Here is a 25,208-nt window from a genome sequence, read left to right as displayed (position 1 = left end):
GTAAGAATTATCACATTTTATCTCAGAGGGTGATAATTTCCCCAAATTTGTAGACCAATGGAATAACATTAAGGTTTAGAAGAAAAAATATGATGATTACTACTTGGGCTGCTTTATAGAATATAATAGAATAGAAAATACTAAGGTAAAGCTGAATAAAATATGATATATTATAATAGAATAGAATAAAACTGGATAAAATAGAATAGAAAAGAACAGAATAGAACAGAATAAAAAAGAATAAAACTGAATAGAATGGAAAATAACACAATAAATTAGTATAGAATAAAATAGTATGCAATAGAATAAAAAGTATTTAAAGAATCAAATAGAATATAAAAGAATAGCATACAATAGAATATAATAGACAATAAAAGAATAACACATTATAGAAAAAAAGAACAGATTAGAATAGAAAATAATAGAATAGACAATAGATAATAATAGAATAGAATAAAACAAAGGAATAGAACTGTCTTCCAAAATTTGAATTTGAATTTAATTATATAGAAAGAATATAGACATCTTTCGAAAATCTAAATTTGAATAGATTAAAATGTAATGGAGTAGAACAAAATAGAAAGAATATAGCCGTATTCCCAAAGTAGAATTTTGAATAGAATAGGAAGAATATAGCAATTTTCTGAAATTTGTATTTCAATTATAAAATAATAAATACAAGCTGTCTTCAAAAATTCACATTTTGAAATATGAATTTTGAATAGAAAATAATAGAATTTAATAAAATAGAAAAAATATAACCATCTTCCGAATTTTGAATTTCAAATGTAAAAAATAATTGACCAGAAGAAAATAGAAAGAATATAGCTTTTGTTCAAAATTTGAATTTTGAATTTCAAAGTTTGAATTTTGAATTTCAAAGTTTGAATTTTGAATTTAATAGAATAGAGTAAAAGAGAAAAAATATAGCCACCTTCCAAAAATCTAATTTAGAAAATCAAATTTCGAATAGAATCAAAAGAATACAACCTTCTTCCGAAAATTCAAATTTCAAAAAGAATAGCATAAAATATAAAAAATATATAGGTGACTTTCATGATTTGAATTTAGAAATTAAAATTTTGAATATAATACAATAGAATAAAATAGAAATAATGTAGATGGTTTCCAAAATTAACATTTCAAATAGAATAAAAAAAATAGAAAATAAGACATCTGTCTTCCAAAATGTTAAATTTAATTAAAACATGTTTTAAAAAATAAATAAATAATAGAATAGAATGAAATAGAAAGAATGCAGCTGTCCTCTGAAATTTGAATTTCAAATTTTGAACAAAATAGAACAGAAAAAAATAGAAAGCATATAGCCCTCTTCTGAAATGCTAATTTTGAACAGAATTTAATAGAATAGAATATAAAATAATATTATTTAATACAATAAAAAGATTATAGCATTCTTCTGAAATTCAAAGTTTGAAATATGAATTTCATATGTTGAATACAATGGAATTCTAAAATCCATAATTTCAAAAACAATAGAATAGAATAAAATCTATAACACAATTCCAAAATTTGAATTTCAAAATTAGTATTTAACATTTTGAATAGAATAGAATAGAAAGAATATAGCTGTCATTCTAATTCCTATTTAAAATATAAACAATTAAAAATTTGAGAAAAAAAATACTAAAATAGAAAGAATATAACTGTCTTCTAAAAATCTAAATTTGAATAGATTAAAACAGAATGGAGTTCTTCCCAAATTTGAAAATTGAAAACAAGAGAATGAAATAAATTAGAAAGAATATAGCTAAAATTTGTATTTCAAATACCATAAAATAAAATATAAAAATATATATATCTATGTTTGGCAATTTTAATTTTGAAATATAAATTTTGAATAGAAACACATAGAATAACATAGAAATAATCTAGCTATTTTGCGAAAAATTTGAATTTCAAACTTAGAATAGAAAGAATAAAATAGAAAGAATATAGGTTTCATCCAAAATTTTAATTTTGAATTTCAAAATTTTAATTAAATAGAATAAAGTAAAAAAAAGAAGGAAAATAGACATCTTCTTACATTCAAATTTTAAATAGAATAAAATAGAAAAAATACATAACTAACTTTCAATATTTGAATTTTGAAGTTAAAATTTTGAATAGAAAAGAATAAAGTAGAAAGAATGTAGCTGGTTTCCAAAATTGGTATTTCAAATAGAATAAGAAAAAAGGAAATATATATCTGTCTTTTAACATTTACATTTTACATTTCAGAATTTGAATTCTGAATACAAAAGAATGGAATAGAATAAAATAGAAAGCCATCTTTTGAAATGTAATCTTCAAAATTTGAATATAATAAAACAAAGTTAAATAGAAAGACTAAAGATGTCTTCAGAAATTAAAATTTTGAAATTTGAATTTTGAAAGAATACAGCCATCTTTCAAAGTTTAAATTTGTAATAGAAAATAATAGCATAAAATAGAATAAAATATAAAGACTATAGCAACCTTCTGAAATTTAAATGTTGAAATTTGAGTTTCAAATTTTGAATACAATAGAATAAAAACTACACAGTAATCTGCTAAAACCCATCATTTCAAACAAAATAGAATAGAATAGGAAAAAATAAAGCCAACTTTTAAAATTAAGATTTCAAAATTAAAGTATTAAAGTAAAATTAGAGTAAAAAAGAATGAATTAGAAAGAACATAACTGCCATCCAAAATGTTTCATTTCAAATTCCAAAATTTGAATTTTGAATAAATCAATTTGTCCTGCAAAATTAAAATAAATACAATGAAATAAAAGAATGTGAATTAGAAATAGAAACATATTACAATAACACTGGACTACAAAGAGTAGAAAGGAAATGAAATGAAAGTAGCAAAATGTTACCAGAATTGTGTCACTAATAAAGGAAAACGAAGTCCTGAGTATTCATTGGCTCCAGTTTCCAAGATACAACTTCAGGTCAAAATTGCATCAAAATCATTCTAAATGATGAGGGGGATGTGAGATTATACACCATGGGGTAAAAGACGCAGTGCGGAGGGAATGTTTGGATATTCTTTTTTAGATCTCTTTTACAATTGGGGGAACCATGAAAAAATATCAGTCACTACTATGATTGGTGGGTTCCTCCACACCATTGGGACTGGGAAAGACATGGAATTTTTCTTCTTGTTTAGCCAATGACTCAGATAAGTTGCACATGTAATGCAACAACAACGAGGGGCCCGACTCTTGTCCTGATCCCCTGATTTATCACTGCTGTCACTTTTGGGGTGCAAATGTAACATTGTCACAAATGTATGAGAAGTTATCTGTGTTGTTTACACAGTTTGGAGGCGTCTTGGCTAGACATGTGCACTGCCGGAAAAAAAAAATATTTTTGTTTTATTCATTTTTTTCCATGTCATTCATTATAAACACAATTTGTAAATTCGGAATTTGAAAATTCATACATTTCGAAGTTTGAACATTTGTAAGTTGGAAAATTCGTAAATTAGAAAATTTGAAGATCTGAAAATAAGAAAGAAAATCTGAAAATTTTAAAGAATAACTAACTATCTAACTATCTAACAAACTAATAATATCTAACTAATACATTATAGGTATTGAAATTTCCTTTCAAATGTGGCTGTTAGTGATTGGAACAAATACGAATTTACAAATTATCCGAAATAATGAATGCTGCATCTCAGCAAAACAGATAGAACGCAACAAATAATTAATAAATAATAATAATAAAACGTTTTTATTATTATTATTATTATTATTATTATTATTATTTATTTTTATTAAATTGTCATGTCACTTTTGTTTAGATGCAGCATTCGTTGTTTCGGAATAATTTGTAATTTCAGATACATTTGTATTTGTTATACTTTAAAAAGTATTTCAAGAAATTTGTTAATCCGGAAAAATCCAAACAAATGAAAACCCATTTAACACATTTTTTCGGAATATTCATAAATTTTAATGTTTGAAAATTCATAAATTGGTCAATTTGAAAATTCGGAAATTGGTAAAATGAAAATTCGGAAATTCGGAAGTTTGAAATTTGAGAATCCGAAAACCTGAAAATTTGAAAATCTGAAATAATAACTAACTAATAATAACTTAACTATTACTGACTAATAAATAATAGGTATTGGAATTTCCTTTCAAATTTGGCAGCTAGTGAATGTAACAAATACAAATTTATCTGAAGTTACAAATTATCCGAAACACTGAATGCCACATCTACAACAAAAGTGACGTGACAAATTAATAAAAATAAATAATAACAACTTTTTATTATTATTATTATTTATAAATTTTTTGTTGTGTTCCATCTGTTTTGCTGAGATGCAGCATTCATTAGTTTGGATAATTTGTAACTTTTGTTAAATTTGTATTTGTCCCGTTCACTAATAGTAAAATTTGAAAGGAAATTCCAATACCTATAATTTATTAGTTAGATGTTATTAGTTAGTTAGAGAGTAAGTTATTCTTTCCTATTTTCAGATTTTCAAATTTTCTAATTTATGAATTTATGAATTTTCAAACTTACAAATTCCTGAATTTACAAATTGAGATCATAACGGTTTTCCCGGAAAAAAATGAATAAAACTAAAAGAAAATATTTTTTTTTCGGCAGTGCACATGTCTAGCCAAGATGCCTCCAAACTGTGTAAACAACAAAGATAATGTCTGATACATTTGTGACAATGTTACATTTGCACCCCAAAAGTGACAGCAGTGATAAATCAGGGGATCAGGACAAGAGTCGGGCCCCTCATTGTTGTTGCATTACATGTGCAACTTATCTGAGTCATTGGCTAAACAAGAAGAAAAATTCCATGTCTTTCCCAGTCCCAATGGTGTGGAGGAACCCACCAATCATAGTAGTGACTGATATTTTTTCATGGTTCCCCCAATTGTAAAAGAGATCTAAAAATAATATCCAAACATTCCTTCCGCACTGCGTCTTTTACCCCATGGTGTATAATCGCACATCCCCCTCATCATTTAGTATTATTTTGATGCAATTTTGACCTGAAGTTGTATCTTGGAAACTGGAGCCAATGAATACTCAGGACTTCGTTTTCCTTTATTAGTGACACAATTCTGGAAACATTTTGCTACTTTCATTTGATTTCCTTTCTACTCTTTGTAGTCCAGTGTTATTGTAATATGTTTCTATTTCAAATTCATATTAATTTGCAAATTTGTATAATTCATTTTGTTATAATTTATTAGCTGACATTTGTTATGATTGTGATTTGGAAATTCAGAGACATCCGAATCTCCAATTGATGAAAATGTTGTCTGAATTTTGATGTGTAAATAAATGAATTGCACATGTCTAGTGTCTACATGGAAGACTCTCCTCAGTACAAAACACATAAAGGTTCTCTTGGAGATCACAAAACAATCCCCTGAAGAAATCTCAGACTGTGAGGACCGAGATTCTCTCATCTGATGAAACCAAAATGGAAATGTTTGGCCTCAATTCTAAATGTTATGTCTGGAGGAAACCAAGCCGTGCTCATTACACATGTGAGATTTGTTTCCGTGTGAATACAAATTCTGGGAAGTTTTTGGTTATTCAGAGATATGGTTGTATCTGAATCTCTAAATAAAATTGTAACAAATAGTAACAAATTTAGTTTAAATTCATTCAATTTAATTTTGTTTATTCATTTTGTAATAAATTCCAAGTTTTCAGAACAATTACAATTCGGAACAGACGAAAAATGATCGACCGATTCAAAGTCTGTGTGAAGAATAGCTGGTTGTTAAGCAGCGGGGACGGGAAGCCGGCCACCTCGTCCTTAACAAACGATGACTCATCAGCTGTCAGCGGGCTTCCCCACCGACAGCTGAAATGTAAACAACAAAATGCCGGAAAAACAAAAACATTTTAAAACAAATGGCGTGGGGTCCCCCAAAAAAACATACCAGGCCATTATCCGAGCATGCAGCCCAGCAGGTCAGGAAAGAGCAAGTGTCACACCTCCTGAACCATACCAGACCACATGCCCTCAACATGGGGGGTGCTTTGCGGTGGGGGGGCTCTGATTTTGTCCCAATATAACCTAACATCATGGAGCAATTCATCCTTAAATTCCTAATAGAAGCAATGTAGCCATTAATCAGGGCTCAGCACTCTGCTCTCCCCTCCTCCTGTGTACCTGATCTGTGTTTACATTAGAGATTAGAAGTCTGGCAGGCTGTCAAGCATGGAAGGTGGATCAGAATGAAACTACTTCTGCTGGAAACATTGATCATTTATTACTCCACAGTGTCTGCACCTACAGAGATGACTAGGATCTTATCTGAACATCCTGAGCCCATTCACTAGAATTAGGTGGGTATGGGCCACCCGACATACTGATCAACACTGAAAAATTATGAATCTAACTTTGTGAAAGAGACAAATAAGGAATCCAGCAGCACAATGAGATATAAGTAGAAATGTAGACAGAAATGCAAATTTATCAGGAAATTACATTTAACAGATATGCGGAAGTGCTTAAGGACCGCCCCTCATACATATACTGCGGCAGGGCGGCCCTTAAACGCGAAACCACATAACTGTATATTAATTTTGTCTTTAGACCTCGGGTGCGTGTGCGCCGCCATAGACCTGCTCGCCTGTGATTGGACACAGCGGTAGCCAATCAGCGGGTCTGGCAATAATTCTGAGAGAGGCAGAACGACAGTCTGCCTATGTAAACAAGACAAACTGCCGTTCTGTTAGTAAGGAAGACATAGATTTTGTGAGAGACACAGATCTCTGTCTTTGTACAGTTAAACCATCCCCCACACAGTAAAAAAAAAACACTCCCAGAGAACACATTTAAGCCTTTGCTCACCCCTGATGTTAACTCCTTTCCTGCCAGTGTCATTAGTACAGTGACAGTGCATTTTTTATCACTGATCACTGCATTGGTGTCATTGGTCTCCAAAAAGTGTCAATTAATGTCAGATTTTTTCTGCCACAATGTCGCAGTCCTGCTAGTAATCGCTGATTGCCACCATTACTAGTGAAAAAAAGATTGCATAGATCTATCCCATAGTTTGTAGATGCTATAAAGTTTGTGCTACCCAATCAATATATGGTTATTGGGATTTTTTACCAAAAACAGAATACATGTTGGCCTAAATTGATGAAAGAAATTTGATTTTATAATTTATTTTTTATTGGATGTGTTTTATAGTAGAATGTAAAAATATATATTTATTTTAGAACTATTGTTTTTTTAGCACAAAAAATAAAAAACGCAGAGGTGATAAAATACCACCAGAAGAAAGCTCTATTTGTGGGAAAAAAGTAAAACAATTGTATTTGGGTACAGCGTCCCACGACCGCGCAATTGTCAGCTAAAGCAACACAGTGCAGTATTGCAAAAAATGGGCTGGTCAGGAAGGGGGGTGAATCTTTTGGACTAGAATGGAGTTCCACATTCCGGCTACAAAACTGGGTTGGAGGGTCACATGTCAGGGCCTGGCGAGCCGTATTCAGCCCGTGGACCTTGTGTTTGATATCTGTGCTGTAGAGGGATGAATGATAATAGAAGGAAGACTGAAGCTGTTTCTGGTACTGCTGGTACTGGATTCCACTTGTACTGGCTGGTGATCTGGAATCTTTCTTTTCTATCACTCTCCAATCAGTGTGTGAGGGCAAAGTGGGGGCAAGCTGCTATCTTCAGGTGTTGGTTACATTGTGTGATGCTTTGATTGGTCACAGCATTTTATTTGTGATCAGCACCGTCCAATGGACAATGCAGTGACAATACTTTGCTTGTGCATGCTGGGGGGCGTGTAAGAGCAAGAAAAAAATGAAGCTCTAAAATATCATCCAATCCTGTGACATCCACCTTCCATCCACTTATGTACAATAGGCAGACAGAAGGCAGTCAATGTCCCCAAAAATCATAATTCTGATGATGATGTCATTCATAATGATGATGATGGAAACAATATGACTGAATTTGTTTAATCTGATCTACAGCATTATACATTGAATCAATGTGTTACATTTCCATCATTCTCTTCCCCAGCATTGTCCCTCTTGTGTTCAGTTCAGGTTTGAAAAGTAAAATGTAGAGTTTTGGAGAAAACATACACAATAATATTCCAGCACTGGAGGTCAGTATGGCGAATATCTCCACAGCCACCATGTATTTCCCTCTGGTGCTCAGATAGGCCGGGATCATGGCAATCCAGACACTGCAGAACACCAGCATGCTGAAGGTGATGTACTTGGCCTCATTAAAACTGTCCGGTAATGTCCTCACCATGAAAGCCAGAAGAAAACTCACAGCTGCCAGAAACCCCATATAACCCAACATAGAGTAGAAGCCGATAACTGACCCTTCATTACACTGAATGATGATCTTCCCAGGATAGGAGTCCATGTCATACTCCTGAAATGGTGGAGAGATGGACAACCAGAGAATGCAATTCATAACCTGAATGGATGAGCAGAATAACATGACTGTATTGGGAAGTTTGACTCCCACCCATTTTCTACAACAGCTTCCAGGTCTGGTGGCTTTAAAAGCAATGAAGACCATGATGGTTTTGGCGAGGATAGAAGATGCTGAGATGGTGAAGGGAACTCCAAAAGTGACTTGTTGCAGCATACAGGTAATATCCACAGGACGGCCAAGGAACAGGAATACAGAAAGGAAGCTCAGTATGAGGGAGAGGAGCAGAATGAAGCTGAGGTTCCGGTTATTGGCTCTGACTATGGGAGTGCTCCGAAACCAAACAAATAGTCCAAGTAGAAGGAGAGATGTTGTAGCAAATATGACTGAAGTTATAGAGAAAAATAAAACTAGAATGTCCTCCTCGTATGATAAATACTCATTGACCTTGTCACTACAAATAGTTTTAGCTTTGTTAGGCCATTCATTTTCAGGACACTTCTTGCAGAGTTCACTGTCTGTAGAGTAAAAAGAAGTGAAAATAACATTAGGCACGGTAGCTATTTGACAGTATTAACTATTTTTTCTGTATTTTTCCTTAACCACTTGACCTCCAGAAGATTTACCCCCCTTCATGACCAGGCCAAGTTTTGTTCACCTCTGCGTTTTGTGTGCTATAAACAAAAAGACCAACAATCTTGAAAATAAAAATGAACTTCCTGCTATAAAACACATTCAATAAAAAAAATTGCATTCCTTCATAAATTGTATTCTGCTACATATCTTTGGTAAAAAATATATATCCCAATAAGAGTATATTGATTGGTTTATGTGAACTGTGGTATATATTTATGACATTTGTTTATACTAGTAATGGCAGTGATCAGCGACTTATAGAGGGACTGTGATATTGTTGGTGTCTGCTGATAGGCTGGGTGATAGAGAGGTGGAGTGTAGACCTGTGGATTGAATGGATCTGGATCCAGGGATATGTAGCTGAGACTTGATCGAGTTGTAGTCTGTCAAGGGAATATACATAGAGACCACATTGTGGAAATGAGAGAGATTGGTGACACAAGTCTGGGTGACAATCTGACACTAACTGACACTTTTGACACTTTGCGGGAACCAGTGACACTAATACAGTAATCTGTGCTAAAAATATGCACTGTCACTGTAATAATGACACTGGCTGGGAAGGGGTTAAACATCAGGGGAGATAAAAGGATTAACTGTGTGGCTAGCCAGTGTTTTTGTGTACTGTGTGTTGTTTTTACTAAGGTCAGAGGTAGAAGAAAAGTGCAGAAAGGCCTCATCAGTAATCATTAATTTCATACAATTTAGGGAGATGTTCGGCCTGCAAAGTGTAAAGTGTGTACAGAATCACTTTAACCACTTACCCCCCGGACCATAATGCTGCCCAAAGACCAGAGTACTTTTTGCGATTCGGGACTGCGTCGCTTTAACAGACAATTGCGCGGTCGTGCGACATGGCTCCCAAACAAAATTGGCGTCCTTTTTTTCCCACAAATAGAGCTTTCTTTTGGTGGTATTTGATCACCTCTGCGGTTTTTAGTTTTTGCGCTATAAACAAAAATAGAGCGACAATTTTGAAAAAAATGAATATTTTTTACATTTTGCTATAATAAATATCCTCCAAAAATATATAAAAAAAAAACATTTTTTTCCCCAGTTTAGGCCGATACGTTTTCTTCTACAAATTTTTGTAAAAAAAAAATTGCAATAAGCGTTTATTGATTGGTTTGCGCAAAAGTTATAGCGTTTACAAAATAGGGGGTATTTTTATGTCATTTTTATTATATTTTTTTTACTAGTAATGGCGGCGATCAGCGATTTTTTTTTCGGTACTGTGACATTACGGCGGACACTTCGGACACTTTTGACACATTTTTGGGACCATTGGCATTTTTATAGCGATCAGTGCTATAAAAATGCATTGGATTACTATAAAAATGCCACTGGCAGTGAAGGGGTTAACACTAGGGGGCGGGGAAGGGGTTAAGTATGCCTGGGTGTGTTCTTACTAGTGTTCCCCTAGTGACGGCTGGGAGAGAGGACGTCATACTACGTGCTCTCGTCCATCCGAGCCACCTTGTCGACGTATAACGGCGGTGGCCGGTCGGCAAGTGGTTAAAGGACTTTAAATGTTTTCATTTTCTAATTCAATATCAGAATTTATACTTATAGAAACATAAATCTTACCAGATTGGTTTGATATTTCTCCTTCTGAACACGGAGCACAATTATAACAACATGGGTGATATCCTTCTCTTACAGATTTTCTGAACCCCGGAAGACATTCCTCGGAGCATTGACCTCTTGGGACCTGAGATAATATAGAGCTATATGATCTATTCAAGAGTAAAAGTACAGATATAATAGTGTAGGGAAGCCGAGCTTCTGATGTTTACAATGATGCAGCATGTACAGTACACCTTGGTGGAAACACATGGACCATTCCAGAAGGTGGCCCTTCATTAGTCTGGATACCACAGAATATGTTCTGATCCAGAAGACAGAAATAGACATCTAGGAGTACTAGCAGAATCCTTTCATTAGAAAAGTTATAGCAACAAAACTATCAGTACAAACATAAACACTCAAAAATGTGTATATGTGCTAAACATATAGGACCAGATCCACGTACATCGGCGCATATATAGGCCGGCTTAGCGCATCTCATTTCCGCTATGCCGGCTCAACTCAGAGAGGCAAGTACCGTATCCTCAGAGCATTTCCGGCCAACTTTGCGCCGGCGCGACGTAAATTCATCGGCGTAAGCTGTCGTAATTCAAAGTAGGAAGGAAGTGGGCGTTTTCCTTTTAAATGAACCATGACCCCATGCAAATGAAGGGCCGAACGAACGGCGCATGCGCCATGACGCTGACTATGTCCCGCTCCTCTCTGCGCATACTCAGAACTTGGCCCGGCGTAATCCCTGAGATACGCCCAGGGCATAAATACGCCCAGACATGCGCCCATTGAGCGCAAAAGTACATCCGCTTGTTTCCCCCCCTGAAGCAAGGTACTTTTTGCTGGTTGGTTTGGTGCTGTTTTTTTTTCAGCCATGTCTGCTCCAGGTTCAGAGAAGAGGAGGAAGCTGAACTTTTCCCCACAGGAGAAGGAGGTGATCATCAGGGCCATGTCCCATGGTGCAGAGAGTGCCAACACCACAAAGGCCAGGAGGACGGAGATCCTAGCGCAGATTGCGGCTGATGTCAATGTGTTGGGATACGAGGTCAGGACCACCAATGACATTAACGAAAAATTAACCACCTGCGTCGCCTGGTCAAAGGTAAGATGGCGAAGATGATGGCTCATGCCAGGGGCACTGGAGGGGAACCAGCAACTACTTTGACGCTCACTCCTGAGGAACAGGTGATTGCCCAGTGTCTCCACAGGCATCAAGTGGAGGGAGTGGAGGGCTTTGACTCCATTGAGGATGCCTTGAGGACAGGTAAGTGTGTTTTATCTCCTATATGGTGTGTAGCAAGTGTGGGGGTGGAAGGGAACATGTGACAAGTGTGTGGGTACTCCAACATGTGAATGTTTTGTGTCATCCACAGATGTGTAGGAGGGTGCTGGGCAATCTAATGCCAGTGGCCAGTTCACACCATCCCCCGGACATCAGTCAGAGTCTGACCCCCTGGCAAGCCATGACTCATCAGTGGAGGGGAGTGGCCACACCTCTCCTCAGGAGGTGGTTGAGGAGGAGGTGACCAGTGCCAACGGGGTCTGCCTCTATTTGGAGGGGTCTCCCCCTTTGGCTGGGACCAGTCAGCCCTCCATCAGGGGAAGCCCCTCAGGCTCCTCCCCCAACAGGGCTACCACCTCAAGGGTCCCCCCTTCTACACGGCCCCAAGCCTCTTCTGGCCACAGGAAGGTGACCAGGAAGACTAGGGGGGTGTCTGATGTCCTCCCGGAACACCTCAGGAGGGAACAGGCCTCATCTGGGTGAGGTTGCCGTGCAGATGGAGCGTATGGAAGACAGCATGGCCTCCTATGCCACCATGATTGAAGCTGTCCAGGATGTTGGCTCCAATTCTGCTGCCGTGGTCACCTGCCTGGGGATCTGCAGGCCACCACAGCAGGCCTCGTGGATGAGGTCCACGCCCTGGCAGAGGCTGTCAGGGAAAATATTGCAGCCATCCAGGCGGAGGGGAGGCATTCCAGGCTGCTGCAGGCCGACACCAATGCGGTCCTCACCTGCATCGCCCTGGTGTTGGAGGGCAGGCAGTCAGCCGTGGAGAGACCAGGGGATGCTCCTCCTCCTCCTGATTTCCCACCCCATGAGTCTCCCATGAGGAGCCGGGGCCTGGGCCGTGGCACCAGGTGTGGGCCACGACAGCGCCGTTGATTATAATTTTTTTTTTTAATACTCAGGTTATGAGTTATTTTTGTTTTGTGAAAACTCAGGTTATGAGTATTTTTTTTTTTTTGGTAGACCCAGCACACGGTCAGTAGTGCAGGCTACAGTGTGACTGGTGTTTGAATGTGGGGGTGACATTCCTGCCGGAAAAGGGGTGTCACCCTCAGTTGTCAGGGAGAAGTGATCCCCAGGACCGTGTGAATGTGGTATAAATGGACAGCGACATAATTGGAGACTTGACGTGGCGTTGCTGCTCCCAAGTCCTGCATGGTGGACTTGGGCTAATCCAATGTGATGAGGATGTGGTGTGTGTGAGCTAGGGACCACAGTGGTGTGCATGCGTGCATTCTTCTTGTGCCATGATGAATGTGTGTGTTTAACGTGCAAAGATGCCTACTGTGAGGCATCTCCTGACTGCTCTTCCCTCAGCAGACGGGGTAGCCTCGGTTAGGGGGGGAATGTCTGGTTCAGGGGTCAGGTCATCATGTATGTCAGTCTCCAGGCCCTTTCTCACTGCGAAGTTGTGCAGCATGCAACATGCACCGATGATCTGGCACACAAAGTTTGGGGAATACAACAGGGTCCCCTCGGACTTATCCAGGCATCGGAAACGGAACTTCAGGAGGCCAAAGGTGCGTTCCACCACTGCACGGGTACGTGCGTGTGCTTCATTGTATTTTTGCTCTCCTCTGGTTTCGGGATTCCGGAAGGGAGTCATGAGATGGGGCCCAAGTGCATATGCAGAGTCACCTGGAAGGGAAAAGACAGGAGGATGTTAGTCATGCATGTGCCCCTCGTGATGTCTGCATCATGGGGTCGGACAGTCATGCCCGACTGCCATGTCACTCACCAACCAGCCAGCTGTTCCCGTACACGTTCTGTTCAAATTCTGTTGGGATGTTGCTTTGACGGTATATGTAGCTGTCGTGTCTGGACCCTGGGTGTTTGACATGGACGTGCCAAATGAGGCATTGGGCATCGGCTATCACCTGTACGTTGATGGAATTCCAATGCTTACGATTGCGGTATATGTGCTCTGTGTCACGGGGTGGGGGGGGGGGGGCGTAGTGCCACATGTGTGCAATCAATGGCCTCCTGCAATACTGTAGAACTTTGCCATTGCCTTCTGCCGCAGATGCTCCTGGGTGGGTCTGATTGTCATGGTCTTACCTCTTTGCAGGCTTCTCATCGCTGACATGTGCTAGCAGCCATCTTGCTTCATGGGGTTCTTGTAACCTGCCACACCCTGCGGCTCCTCCTTCCCACTGGGAGGAGCTGGCTGCTCAGCATTTATATATATATATATATATATTGGAAAAAGAAAATTGCGCCAACCAAAACAATGTGATTAAATAAGTGAATATAGGGAAAGGCCGCAATAACGTGTCATAACACAAACAATATAGAAAAAGAAAAAATCGCGCCAGTCTATTAATTGACACTCAAAACTTTGTGTGAACACAAATAATGTTGTGAATAAATATAAAAAAAAGTCCAAAAGAAAAATAATGTCCCTGGAACAGACGAGAATATCGCACCAGCCTGTATAGGAGACATTCAAATCCTTGGTGAAATATACATAATAGTGTGATGATAAAGTCCAAACAACTCTGAAGTTTCTTGGGACAAACAACACCCGGTGCACAAATGGTTAAGTGAGCCGCCACCACATGGACTGGGGCTTACCAGAACACATATAAATAACAGCGTCATTTAATAGTTGCAGCAGGATATCCAGGGAGTATGGTTACAACACAGGATCAATCGGATGTACAGCGTGTATCCTTCAATAATAAATCCACGGAGGGATATGGTAAACTCGATACAGACAGAAACTCTTGGACCGTTGTGGGAAACCAGTGGCATGTCATGCAGAGAGAAAGCCGCACATAGCGTAATACGTCCAAAAATACGTTTATTAAAAGAATAAAAACCTACTTACATCATTAAAAATTAATACAGGCATATAAGAAGCAGTTTGCCGGCCGGCATAGATAGGAGCCCTTCCTCCTCGTACGAACGCGGTGACGTCACTGCACGCCGTCGACCCAGACGCGTTTCGTTATAGGATAACGTTTTCAATGGGATGGGCTCTGCAGTGATTCACCGCTTTAAATAACCAGGCCTCGCTTTGATCGCCAGGAACCGGAAGTGGCGAAAACGCCATTTTGGAAGTAGGATACTGTATCGAAACAGCATACCGAGACAGGGATGCCTCGAATTAAAGACAGGGAGATTCATGCCCTATAAGAACAGGATTATTTAAAAAATAAATAATATATATAGAACAAAAGTGAACCTAATGAGAATTATCATAGATTGACAATGATCATTAGAGCAGCCAAAAACGTATATAAATACCTGTGTAACAGGCTACGAACACTCACTCCCCCTTGTGGGAAAGCGAGGAATTACGTGCAAAAGTTAACTGGGAAAATAAATATTGGGCCTTCAACCAAAAAAGGCAGGAGGAATTAATTAATAACTCCTTCGCCAAATGTAATCCAGGGCCACAATAATTGGCCACTATAGATGTTACACGATGAATATACACTAATGAGTGCCAAAAATATAATTAAGTGAACAATATTTATGAATATTTAAATGTTCAAAAAACATTATGTTTTTAATTATCAATTAAAATATAAATTATAGTGATCTCAAATAATTGTGAGTAAATATAAAATAATTAAATATAAATAAATACTCCCGATCATATCCAATAAGGGTGATTAATGTTAGATTCTCAGGGTTAGTGGTTATATATTTGAGAACAGATCACCATCCAATTGATAATTAAAAACATAATGTTTTTTGAACATTTAAATATTCATAAATATTGTTCACTTAATTATATTTTTGGCACTCATTAGTGTATATTCATCATGTAACATCTATAGTGGCCAATTATTGTGGCCCTGGATTACATTTGGCAAAGGAGTTATTAATTAATTCCTCCTGCCTTTTTTGGTTGAAGGCTCAATATTTATTTTCCCAGTTAACTTGTGCACGTAATTCCTCGCTTTCCCACAAGGGGGAGTGAGTGTTCGTAGCATGTTACACAGGTATTTATATAAGTTTTGGCTGCTCTAATGATCATTGTCAATCTGTGATAATTAGGTTCACTTTTGTTCTATATATATTATTTATTTTTTAAATAATCCTGTTCTTATAGGGCATGGAATCTCTCTGTCTTTAATTCGAGGCATCCCTGTCTCGGTATGCTGTTTCGATACAGTATCCCACTTCCAAAATGGCGTTTTCGCCACTTCCGGTTCCTGGCGATCAAAGCGAGGCCTGGTTATTTAAAGCGGTGAGTCACTGCAGAGCCCATCCCATTGAAAATGTTATCCTATAACGAAACTCGTCTGGGTCGACGGCGTGCAGTGACGTCACCGCGTTCGTACGAGGAGGAAGGGCTCCTATCTATGCCGGCCGGCAAACTGCTTCTTATATGCCTGTATTCATTTTTAATGATGTAAGTAGGTTTTTATTCTTTTAATAAACGTATTTTTGGACGTATTACGCTATGTGCGGCTTTCTCTCTGCATGACATGCCACTGGTTTTCCCGCATACTCCCTGGATATCCTGCTGCAACTATTAAATGACGCTGTTATTTATATGTGTTCTGGTAAGCCCCAGTCCATGTGGTGGTGGCTCACTTAACCATTTGTGCACCGGGTGTTGTTTGTCCCAAGAAACTTCAGAGTTGTTTGGACTTTATCATCACACTATTATGTATATTTCACCAAGGATTTGAATGTCTCCTATACAGGCTGGTGCGATATTCTCGTCTGTTCCAGGGACATTATTTTTCTTTTGGACTTTTTTTATATTTATTCACAACATTATTTGTGTTCACACAAAGTTTTGAGTGTCAATTAATAGACTGGCGCGACTTTTTCTTTTTCTATATATATATATATGAAGGCAGCTGCAGCATTTCCTCGCTTGGGCCTTTTGTCTGACACCCCTTCTGTGATCGTGCTGTTGCTCCTGGTCACCGACCCGGCTTCGGACGTTCCTTCTGGTTCCTGATCCCCGGCTTTGTTTCACCCCGTCTCTGGCTACAGACTCCGGCTTGGCTGACTCTCATCCCTGGCTATCGACCCTGGCACCGTTGGACTACTCTTCTGGCTGTTCCGACCGTCAGTGTGGACTTTGACATTGCTGTTTGGTTTCCAATAAAATCTTCTTATTCATTTATCTGTTTTGTACGTCTGATTCATGCTTCCTTGACATTAGGCCCAAGACATGAATCCTGATGGTACAGGGCCATCCTCACTACCCATGCTAGTTGCCAGACTTGATCAGCAGGATCACCTGCTGGGTCAGTTCGCTCAGGCGTTGCAAACCCTGCTTGCACGCACTGCTCATCTCGCTCCTGCTGCTGCTAGGCCGGTTGTCGCTCCTGTTACCGCTTCCACTGCTGCTCCGGTTGTTGCGCCAGAGTCTACCCCGGCACCCGTTGTTGCGCCTGCAGTGTCTCGGGGTATGACCGGTTCTGCCCCCCTCTCACAGCGCTTTGGGGGTGAGCCAACTCAGTGCCGAGGCTTCTTTAACCAAGTGGGCATTTATTTCGAGTTGCTGCCACATGCTTTTCCCACTGAGAGATCAAAGGTGGGCTTCCTGATCTCTCTGCTCTCGGACAAGGCCTTGGCCTGGGCAAGTCCTTTATGGGAGAACAACAATCCGGTGGTTGCCGAGTTTTCCGGTTTTGTTGCTTCTCTTCGGAGGGCTTTTGATGTGCCGGCTCGCTCTGCCTCTGCTGCGAAGCTCCTCATGTCCATTAGACAGGGTTCATGATCGGTAGCCGAATACGCCATTGAGTTTCGTACCCTGGCAGCAGAGGTGGGCTGGAATAATGAGGCCCTGGTGGCTGCCTTCTCCCATGGTCTCTCTGACACCTTGAAAGATGAGATTGCGGCTAAAGACCTACCCGTGGAGCTCAAGGCTCTCATTTCTTTCCTGGTATTGATTGACACCAGACTCAGGGAGAGACCTTCCTTTAAGGAGAGCCTGCGGAGGCCTTCCTACAGATTGGCGCCTACGTTTGCTGTCCCACCCGTACCTCCCTCTCCTCCCACGCCTCCTGGGGTTGATGTGCCTGAGGGTGAACCCATGCAGCTGAGGTTTGCTCGCCTGTCTGAGGGGGAGAGGCCTCAGTGGGCATTTTCGGTTGTCATGTCCGAACCGTCCGGGAAACGCTCGCACCTGAGATCCTGTCGGGGACAGATCTTGGGTGGAGTTTCTTCGTCCCCGGTTTTCCGTGCTGATAAACCACTTCTCACCGTTGTCCTCTCCTGGGCTGGAGGTTCGGTGATGGCTCAGGCGTTGGTGGATTCTGGTGCTGGTGGTCTTTTCATTGACAGTAGATTTGCTGCCGCAAACTCCATTCCTCTGCAGGCTCGAGTTTCTCCGCTGGTTCTTGAGGCGATTGATGGCAGACCCCTTCAGCCGCCGCAGGTGACTCATGAGACCCTTCCAGTGGAGATAGCCATTGGGGCTGTTCACAGGGAGTCGGTCTGTCTTCAGGTCATTTCGTCTCCTCACTACGGTGGTCTTGGGGTACCCCTGGCTCCAGAGGCATAATCCGACTTTCAATTGGAGATCGGCTGAGATCCTCTCGTGGTCCCCACAGTGTGGGGCTAGTTGCATCCATGGGCCTGTCAAGGTGTTGTGTGCCTCCTCAGACTCCGTGTTGCCCTCTGAATACAGGGAGTATCTGGATGCATTCGATAAGGTGCATGCTGGTGCCCTGAGTCCGCACCGCCCATACGATTGTGCCATAGACTTACAACCTGGTGCCATTCCTCCTCGTGGCAGGGTATATCCACTGTCAGTTGCTGAGAATGAAGCCATGGAGGAGTACGTGAGGGAGGCGCTTTCCCAGGGGCACATTCGCAAATCCTCTTCCCCAGTGGGGGCTGGATTTTTCTTTGTAAAGAAGAAGGGCGGAGAATTGAGGCCTTGCATCGACTATAGGGGCCTAAATCGCATCACGATTAAAAATGCATACCCGTTGATTTCCGAGTTGTTCGACCGCCTCAAGGGGGCAACGGTCTTTACCAAACTCAACCTGAGGGCTGCCTATAACCTTGTAAGGATCAGGGAGGGTGATGAGTGGATGACCGCGTTCAACACCAGGACCGGTCATTACGAATCCCTGGTTATCCCCTTTGGGTTGTGCAATGCGCCCGCAGTCTTTCAGGAGTTTATCAATGATGTTTTTCGTGACCTGTTGCAGCAGTGTGTAGTGGTCTACTTGGACGATATCTTGGTATACTCTGAATCCGTGGAGGTCCACATTCTGGATGTCAAGCGAGTGTTGCAACGGTTACGAGAGAACAAGCTTTTCTGTAAGCTTGAGAATGCGAATTTCACCGGTCCCAGGTAACCTTTTTAGGTTACATCATTTCCGCGGAGGGGTTCTCCATGGACCCTGAGAAGGTTTCGGCAGTCCTACAGTGGCCACAGCCCACTGGTCTTCGTTCCTTGCAGCGCTTTTTGGGCTTCGCCAATTATTATCGAAAGTTCATCAGGGACTTCTCCATGCTGGCCAAGCCTCTCACGGATCTGACCAGGAAGGGCAGTAATTCCCATGATTGGCCGGCCGAGGCCATCCTGGCTTTTGAGGCTCTAAAATCAGCCTTTGCTTCGGCTCCAATACTGTCTCATCCCAATCCTGGGTTGCCCTTCGTCCTTGAGGTGGATGCGTCTGAGACGGGAGTAGGCACCCTTCTGTCTCAGCATCGGACACTAGAGGGTCCTCTGTTTCCCTGTGTGTTCTACTCCAGGAAACTGTCTCCCGCGGAATGCAACTACCAGATTGGTGACAGCTATAGCTATCGTGCAGGCTCTCAAAGAATGGAGGCACTTGCTCGAGGGTTCTGTGGTTCCAGTTCTCATCCTGACGGACCACAAGAATCTGACGTACCCTTCGGAGGCCAAGAGATTGACACCTTTAATTACGTTGTCTCCTACTTACCCGGTTCCAAGAACGTCAGGGCGGATGCCTCATCACGTCAATACTCCAAGCTGTCCAAAGAGGATTCGATACCGACTTCGGTCATACCTCCAAATCAGATCCTGGCCGCCATCAACACTAGCTTTACCTCTCCCCTTGGAGAGCAGATTCTGGCGGCTCAATCTGGTGCTCTCTCTGGGAGACCCGATGGTAGGTGCTTCGTGCCTGAGGAGTTGCGCACCCGGCTGTTGCGAATCTACCATAACTCCAAGACAGCGGGGCATCCTGGAAAGATTTAGCTGTCCTGGGCTGTCTCACACTTGTTCTGGTGGCCTTCTCTACGGTCCGACATTGCCGTATATGTAGCGGCATGCTCTGTTTGTGCCCAGAATAAATCCCCTCTGCATCTTCCGTTGGGACTTCTGCAACCCATTCCCAATGGGGAGTGCCCATGGTCATTCTCTCCCCAAGATGTTCCGGCTGTGGAGAACCACCTTTCTGCCCTACGTGCTTCATGAGTACATATCCAGAGGTCCCTCAGGGCCTCTGCGCAGCGCCAGAAGCTCCAGGCTGATCGCAGACGGTTGCCTGCTCCTTCCTACCAGGTCGGAGATCGTGTATGGTTGTCCACTCGCAATCTCAACCTCCTCGCTTTGTTGGTCCTTTCCGTGTGCTCCGCAGGGTGAACCCGGTTGCCTATGCTCTTGCGCTTCCATCTGGTATGCGGGTTTCCAATGTGTTTCACGTTTCCCTGTTGAAACCACTAATATGCAATCGTTTCACCTCCTCGGTTCCTCGGCCTCGTCTTGTCCAGGTGGGCGATCATGAAGAATACGAGGTGAGCGATATCCTGGACTCACGCTTGGTCTGTGGCCGGTTGCAGTTCTTGGTCCACTGGCGTGGGTATGGTCCAGAGGAGCATTCCTGGGTTCCTTCTGCAGATGTCCATGCTCCCGTCCTCCTCCGAGCCTTCCACGCGCGCTTTCCCCAGAAGCCGTATTTTGCGCCGCGGAGGACGGGCCCTTGAGGGGGAGGTACTGTCATGGTCTTGCCTCTTTGCAGGCTTCTCATCACTGACATGTGCTAGCAGCCATCTTGCTTCATGGGGTTCTTGTAACTTGCCACACCCTGCGGCTCCTCCTTCCCACTGGGAGGAGCTGGCTGCTCAGCATATATATATGACGGCAGCTGCAGCATTTCCTCGCTTGGGCCTTTTGTCTGACACCCATTCTGTGATCGTGCTGCTGCTCCTGGTCACTGACCCGGCTTCGGACGTTCCTTCTGGTTCCTGATCCCCGGCTTCATTTCACCCCGTCTCTGGCTACAGACTCCGGCTTGGCTGACTCTCATCCCTCGCTATCGACCCTGGCACCGTTGGACTACTCTTCTGGCTGTTTCAACCGTCAGTGTGGACTTTGACCTTGCTGTTTGGTTTCCAATAAAATCTTCTTATTCATTTATCTGTTTTGTACGTCTGATTCATGCTTCCTTGACACTGATGATGTGGTGGGACATGCGTCTGAGGATTTCGGGGACAACCTGGTGCACACATCTGCTCATGGTGGATTGTGCCATCCCAAACACGACTCCACTTGTACGCTGGAACGAGCCACTGGCAAGGAAATGGAGTGTTGCCAGTACCTTGACCATTGGCTCCACTACATGTGAGCGATGTGTCTGGCTGGTGATGTCATCATGCAGGGTTGTGGCTATTTCCAGGATGGCATCAGGGCTGAATTGGAAGATGCGATACACCTCGTCCAGCGTATATATGCGCCCACGATGCGCCGGCGCAGAAAAGTTACGTCGGTCGGAAGAAGCCGATTTTCAGGCGTATCTAGTTTTGTGGATAAGGCGCATAGTTACGCCGGCGCATATCTACACTTACGCGCCCATCTCGAGATACGCCGGCGTAAGTGCTTTGTGGATCTGGCCCATAGTTCCCGCACCTTGATTACTAAAAATAGTTAAATTATAAATGTTAAACGCAGCTTCTGTAACAACTAATAGTAGTGCAATCAGTGATATCTACAAGAAACTAAATATATATGAAGTGAAAAAATATTAGTGGTTACGTGAAATCACTGTGAAAACAATGTTAAAAGTAGGGATGAGCTTTGATTTCGAGTCAAACTCATGTTCAACTCAAACATTGCCTGTTCGCCTATTCGGCGAACAGTGAACAATTTGGGGTGTTTGTGGAAAATTCGAAAAGCCGTGGAACACCCTGTTAAAGCCTATGGGAGAAATCTAAAGTGCTAATTTTAAAGGCTTATATGCAAGTTATTGCCATAAAAAGTGTTTGGGGACCCGGGTCCTGCCCCAGAGGACATGTATCAATGCAAAAAAAGTTTTAAAAACTGCAGTTTTTTCGGGAGCAGGGTGAGCAACCACTAGTAAAGGGTTGTGAGGATGAGGCCCTTGTCCCCATCAACATGGGGCCATGCTGCTTTGAGGGGGTCGCAGACCCCCAAAGCATCCTCCCAATGTTGAGGGCATGTGGACTGGTACAGTCCCCCTCTTTTCCTGCGGCCTGTCAGGTTGCGTGCTTGGATAAGGGGTCTGATGTGGATTTTTGGGGGAACTCCACGCCATTTTTTTAAAATTTTGAGGTGGAGTTCCCCTAAAAATCCCTACCAGACCTGAAGGGTCTGGAATGGATATTTGGGGGGAACCCCACGTAATTCTTTTTTAAATTTGACGCGGGGTTCCCCTTAATATCCATAACAGACCTGAAGGGCCTGGTAATTGAATTTGGGGGGACCCCCACGCATTTTTTTTTTATGAATGACAACAATTCATTATAGCCGTTAATGATTTTAAATTACTTTTTTTCCTTCAGAAATTACACTTTGTGCAGAGACAGTTCTAAGCACGGGAAACATGTGCTGCTTTACAGGCATACTATACACCCCCAGGTACGAAATTTAAAGGAATATTTCACTTTTTTTGTTTCACTTTACGCATTATTAAGTTCACTGCTCCCGAAAAAATGGCAATTTTTAAAACTTTTTTTTGCATTGATACATGTCCCCTGGGGCAGGATCCGGGACCCAAACACTTTTTAGGACAATAACTTGCATGTTAGCCTTTAAAATTAGCACTTTAGATTTTAAACGTTCGAGTCCCATAAACTTTAATGGAGTTCTAAAGTTCACACGAACATTTGGTCTGTTCACAGGTTCTGGTGCAAACCGATCGGGGTGGTGTTCGCCTCATCCCTAGTTAAAAGGCAATATCCCGATTACCCTGTGGAAATAAATGTGCCAGACGGCCTGTGATCACTGAGGGTTGCATGCAATCAAAGCCTCACAGTTGCAATGCATGGACAGGAAAACAATTTGTATTCATTTTGGACTTTTAGATTTGAGTTCACATTGAGAATTTTGATGTTGACACTATTGTTTCCACCACATGAAGTTTGTTATCCAATTGCCCTTTAACGTTGTTTTCTCAGTGATTTCACGTAACCTCTAATAATTTGTCCCAAGTATAAATACTGCTTTAAAAATCCAAAGAGAAAATCAACCGCATTTGACCGCATTTTAGGAGTCACTCGTACAGAAATCCAGGTAGCTCCATGTTGTTTAGTTTTTTTTTATGAATATACAGTAACTGCAAATTTCTGATCAGGGGAATTACTACCCTGAACTGTTTTTTTGTTCTGTTTACAGCCTAATGAATTCAGAAGGTCTGGGTAGAATCTGGCCATGGATAATACTGGTGGTCATTCCACTCCAAAGTCTAGAAGATGTTTTGTAGTTCATCCACTTCTTCAGGTATAATGAGTGATGGGAACATATCCCGGCATTTATATCCACACATCTAGACCTGACACCTTCATCTAATCACCATGGAATGAGTCAGGGAAGATGTTGGTGGTCTGTGAACAGGATGGGGGAGGGGGTTAGATTTTGTCTGGAGATGGGTTTAGGGACAAAACTAGAATGTTTATTGTATATGTTCAGCTTCCCCAGTGTAACTCACCTTGTCTCCTTTCCATGATATTTGCTCTGTTTCTAGTGTAAGTTGCTGACCCTCTGAAAGGGACCCATCAAAGTGACCCACATGCATCCAATCAGTGATATTTCTACCTTTAATTCTTGTAATCCAATTTACAATTTCCATTGGGCTGGGTAGTTCTCCTTTATCATTAAAAATCATGACCTCACCATTCGGATCCTTGTACTGGACTTCTTTTACATAGCGGGACAGCTTAAATAATGACAGAAATTATTATAGGTAACTTTTTTTATAGAATGTTTAATATTTTTTTGACTATAAATTTTTTATCTAGTTATATCTCAATTAGGGAGGAGCTTTATGTTTGAGTCAAACATTAGTTCAACTCGAACGTTGGCTGTTCACCCGTTCGGCGAAAAGCAAACAATTTGGGGTGTTCGCTGCAAATTCGAAAAGCCGCAGAACACCATTTAAAAGTCTATGGGAGAAATCAAAAGTGTCAATTTCAACGGTTAATATGCAAGTTATTGTCATAAAAAGTGTTTGGGGACATGGTTCCTGCCCAGGGGACATGTATCAATGCAACAAAAGTTCTAAAAACTGCAGTTTTTTCGAGAGCAGTGATTTTAATAATGCTTAAAGTGAAACAATAAAAGTGAAATATTCCTTTAAATTTTGTAACGGGGGGGGGGGTGTATAGTATGCCTTTAAAGTAGTGCATGTTTCCTATGTTTAGAACTGTCCCTGCACAAAATGACATTTCTAAAGGAAAAAAGTCATTTAAAACTACTTGCGGCTATAAATAAATTGTCGGTCCCTGCAATACAGGTATGAAATTTAAAGGAAGATTTCACTTTTCACTGCTCCCCAAAAAAACAGCTGTTTTTAAAACTTTTTTTAAAATGAGCACTTTTGATTTTTCATGTTCATGTTCCATAGAATTTAATGATGTTCATGTGTTAGAAGAAACATTTTTTGCCTGTTTGCATGTTCTGGAGCGAACTTGCTCATCCCCAATCTCAATCAGAGAATGTCATCGGGATCAGAATACCTGTTTGCTGAGCATTTATAATCAGATACATTGTAACGGGACTATTTATAAACAATTTGATTTGTGAATGTGAACGCTCCAGAGATAAATCAATAATTCTTCCCCATTACAATACACTGGCTCAGCCTCATCTTGAATATACAGTTCAGTTTTGGTGACCAATCCTCAGGAAAGATGTTGATGAATTAGAAAGAGTTCCATGAAGGGCAAAACAATTAAAACGGAGGACAGAGGATCTCAGCTATGAGGACTGATAGATTACAGGTATTCATTCTGGAGAAGAGCCATTTAACCCTTTTGCCGTCGGGTCCATAAAAAAAAAAAAATTATATGTTTTTGGGGGATATTTATTATAGCAAATAGTAAAAAATATTGCATTTTTTTCAAAATTTACGCTCTATTTTTGTTTATAGCGCAAAAAATAAAAACTGATCAAATACCACCA

The 25,208-nt window shown here is 41.0% G+C and overlaps 1 protein-coding gene across 1 annotated transcript; it reads right to left on the bottom strand.

Moving 5' to 3' along the window:
* Positions 1 to 7,942: 7,942 nt before the first annotated feature.
* On the bottom strand, positions 7,943 to 24,175 carry LOC120923183 (vomeronasal type-2 receptor 26-like). The gene is made up of 3 exons (XM_040334922.1): positions 23,737 to 24,175; positions 10,615 to 10,738; positions 7,943 to 8,909 (listed from the first exon to the last, which is right to left on the bottom strand). Exons 1-3 carry the CDS (start codon positions 23,911 to 23,913, stop codon positions 7,996 to 7,998), a joined length of 1,215 nt encoding a protein of 404 aa, XP_040190856.1. The 5' UTR covers positions 23,914 to 24,175; the 3' UTR covers positions 7,943 to 7,995.
* Between the last annotated feature and the right edge of the window lie 1,033 nt (positions 24,176 to 25,208).

The sequence above is a fragment of the Rana temporaria genome, chromosome 1 (genome assembly GCF_905171775.1).
Source record: "Rana temporaria chromosome 1, aRanTem1.1, whole genome shotgun sequence".
NCBI lineage: Eukaryota > Metazoa > Chordata > Amphibia > Anura > Ranidae > Rana > Rana temporaria.
This window is presented reverse-complemented; position numbering and strand designations above follow the sequence as displayed.

What these genes read in the sequence shown, in the direction of transcription:
- LOC120923183 (XM_040334922.1), bottom strand. Translation starts at nt 23,913, where the DNA reads ATGATTTTTAATGATAAAGGAGAACTACCCAGCCCAATGGAAATTGTA. An exon ending in TATCATGGAAAGGAGACAAG is followed by an intron (nt 10,739 to 23,736) that starts GTGAGTTACACT and finishes ATATTATCTCAG; the next exon opens with GTCCCAAGAGGTCAATGCTC. An exon ending in AGAAATATCAAACCAATCTG is followed by an intron (nt 8,910 to 10,614) that starts GTAAGATTTATG and finishes TTTACTCTACAG; the next exon opens with ACAGTGAACTCTGCAAGAAG.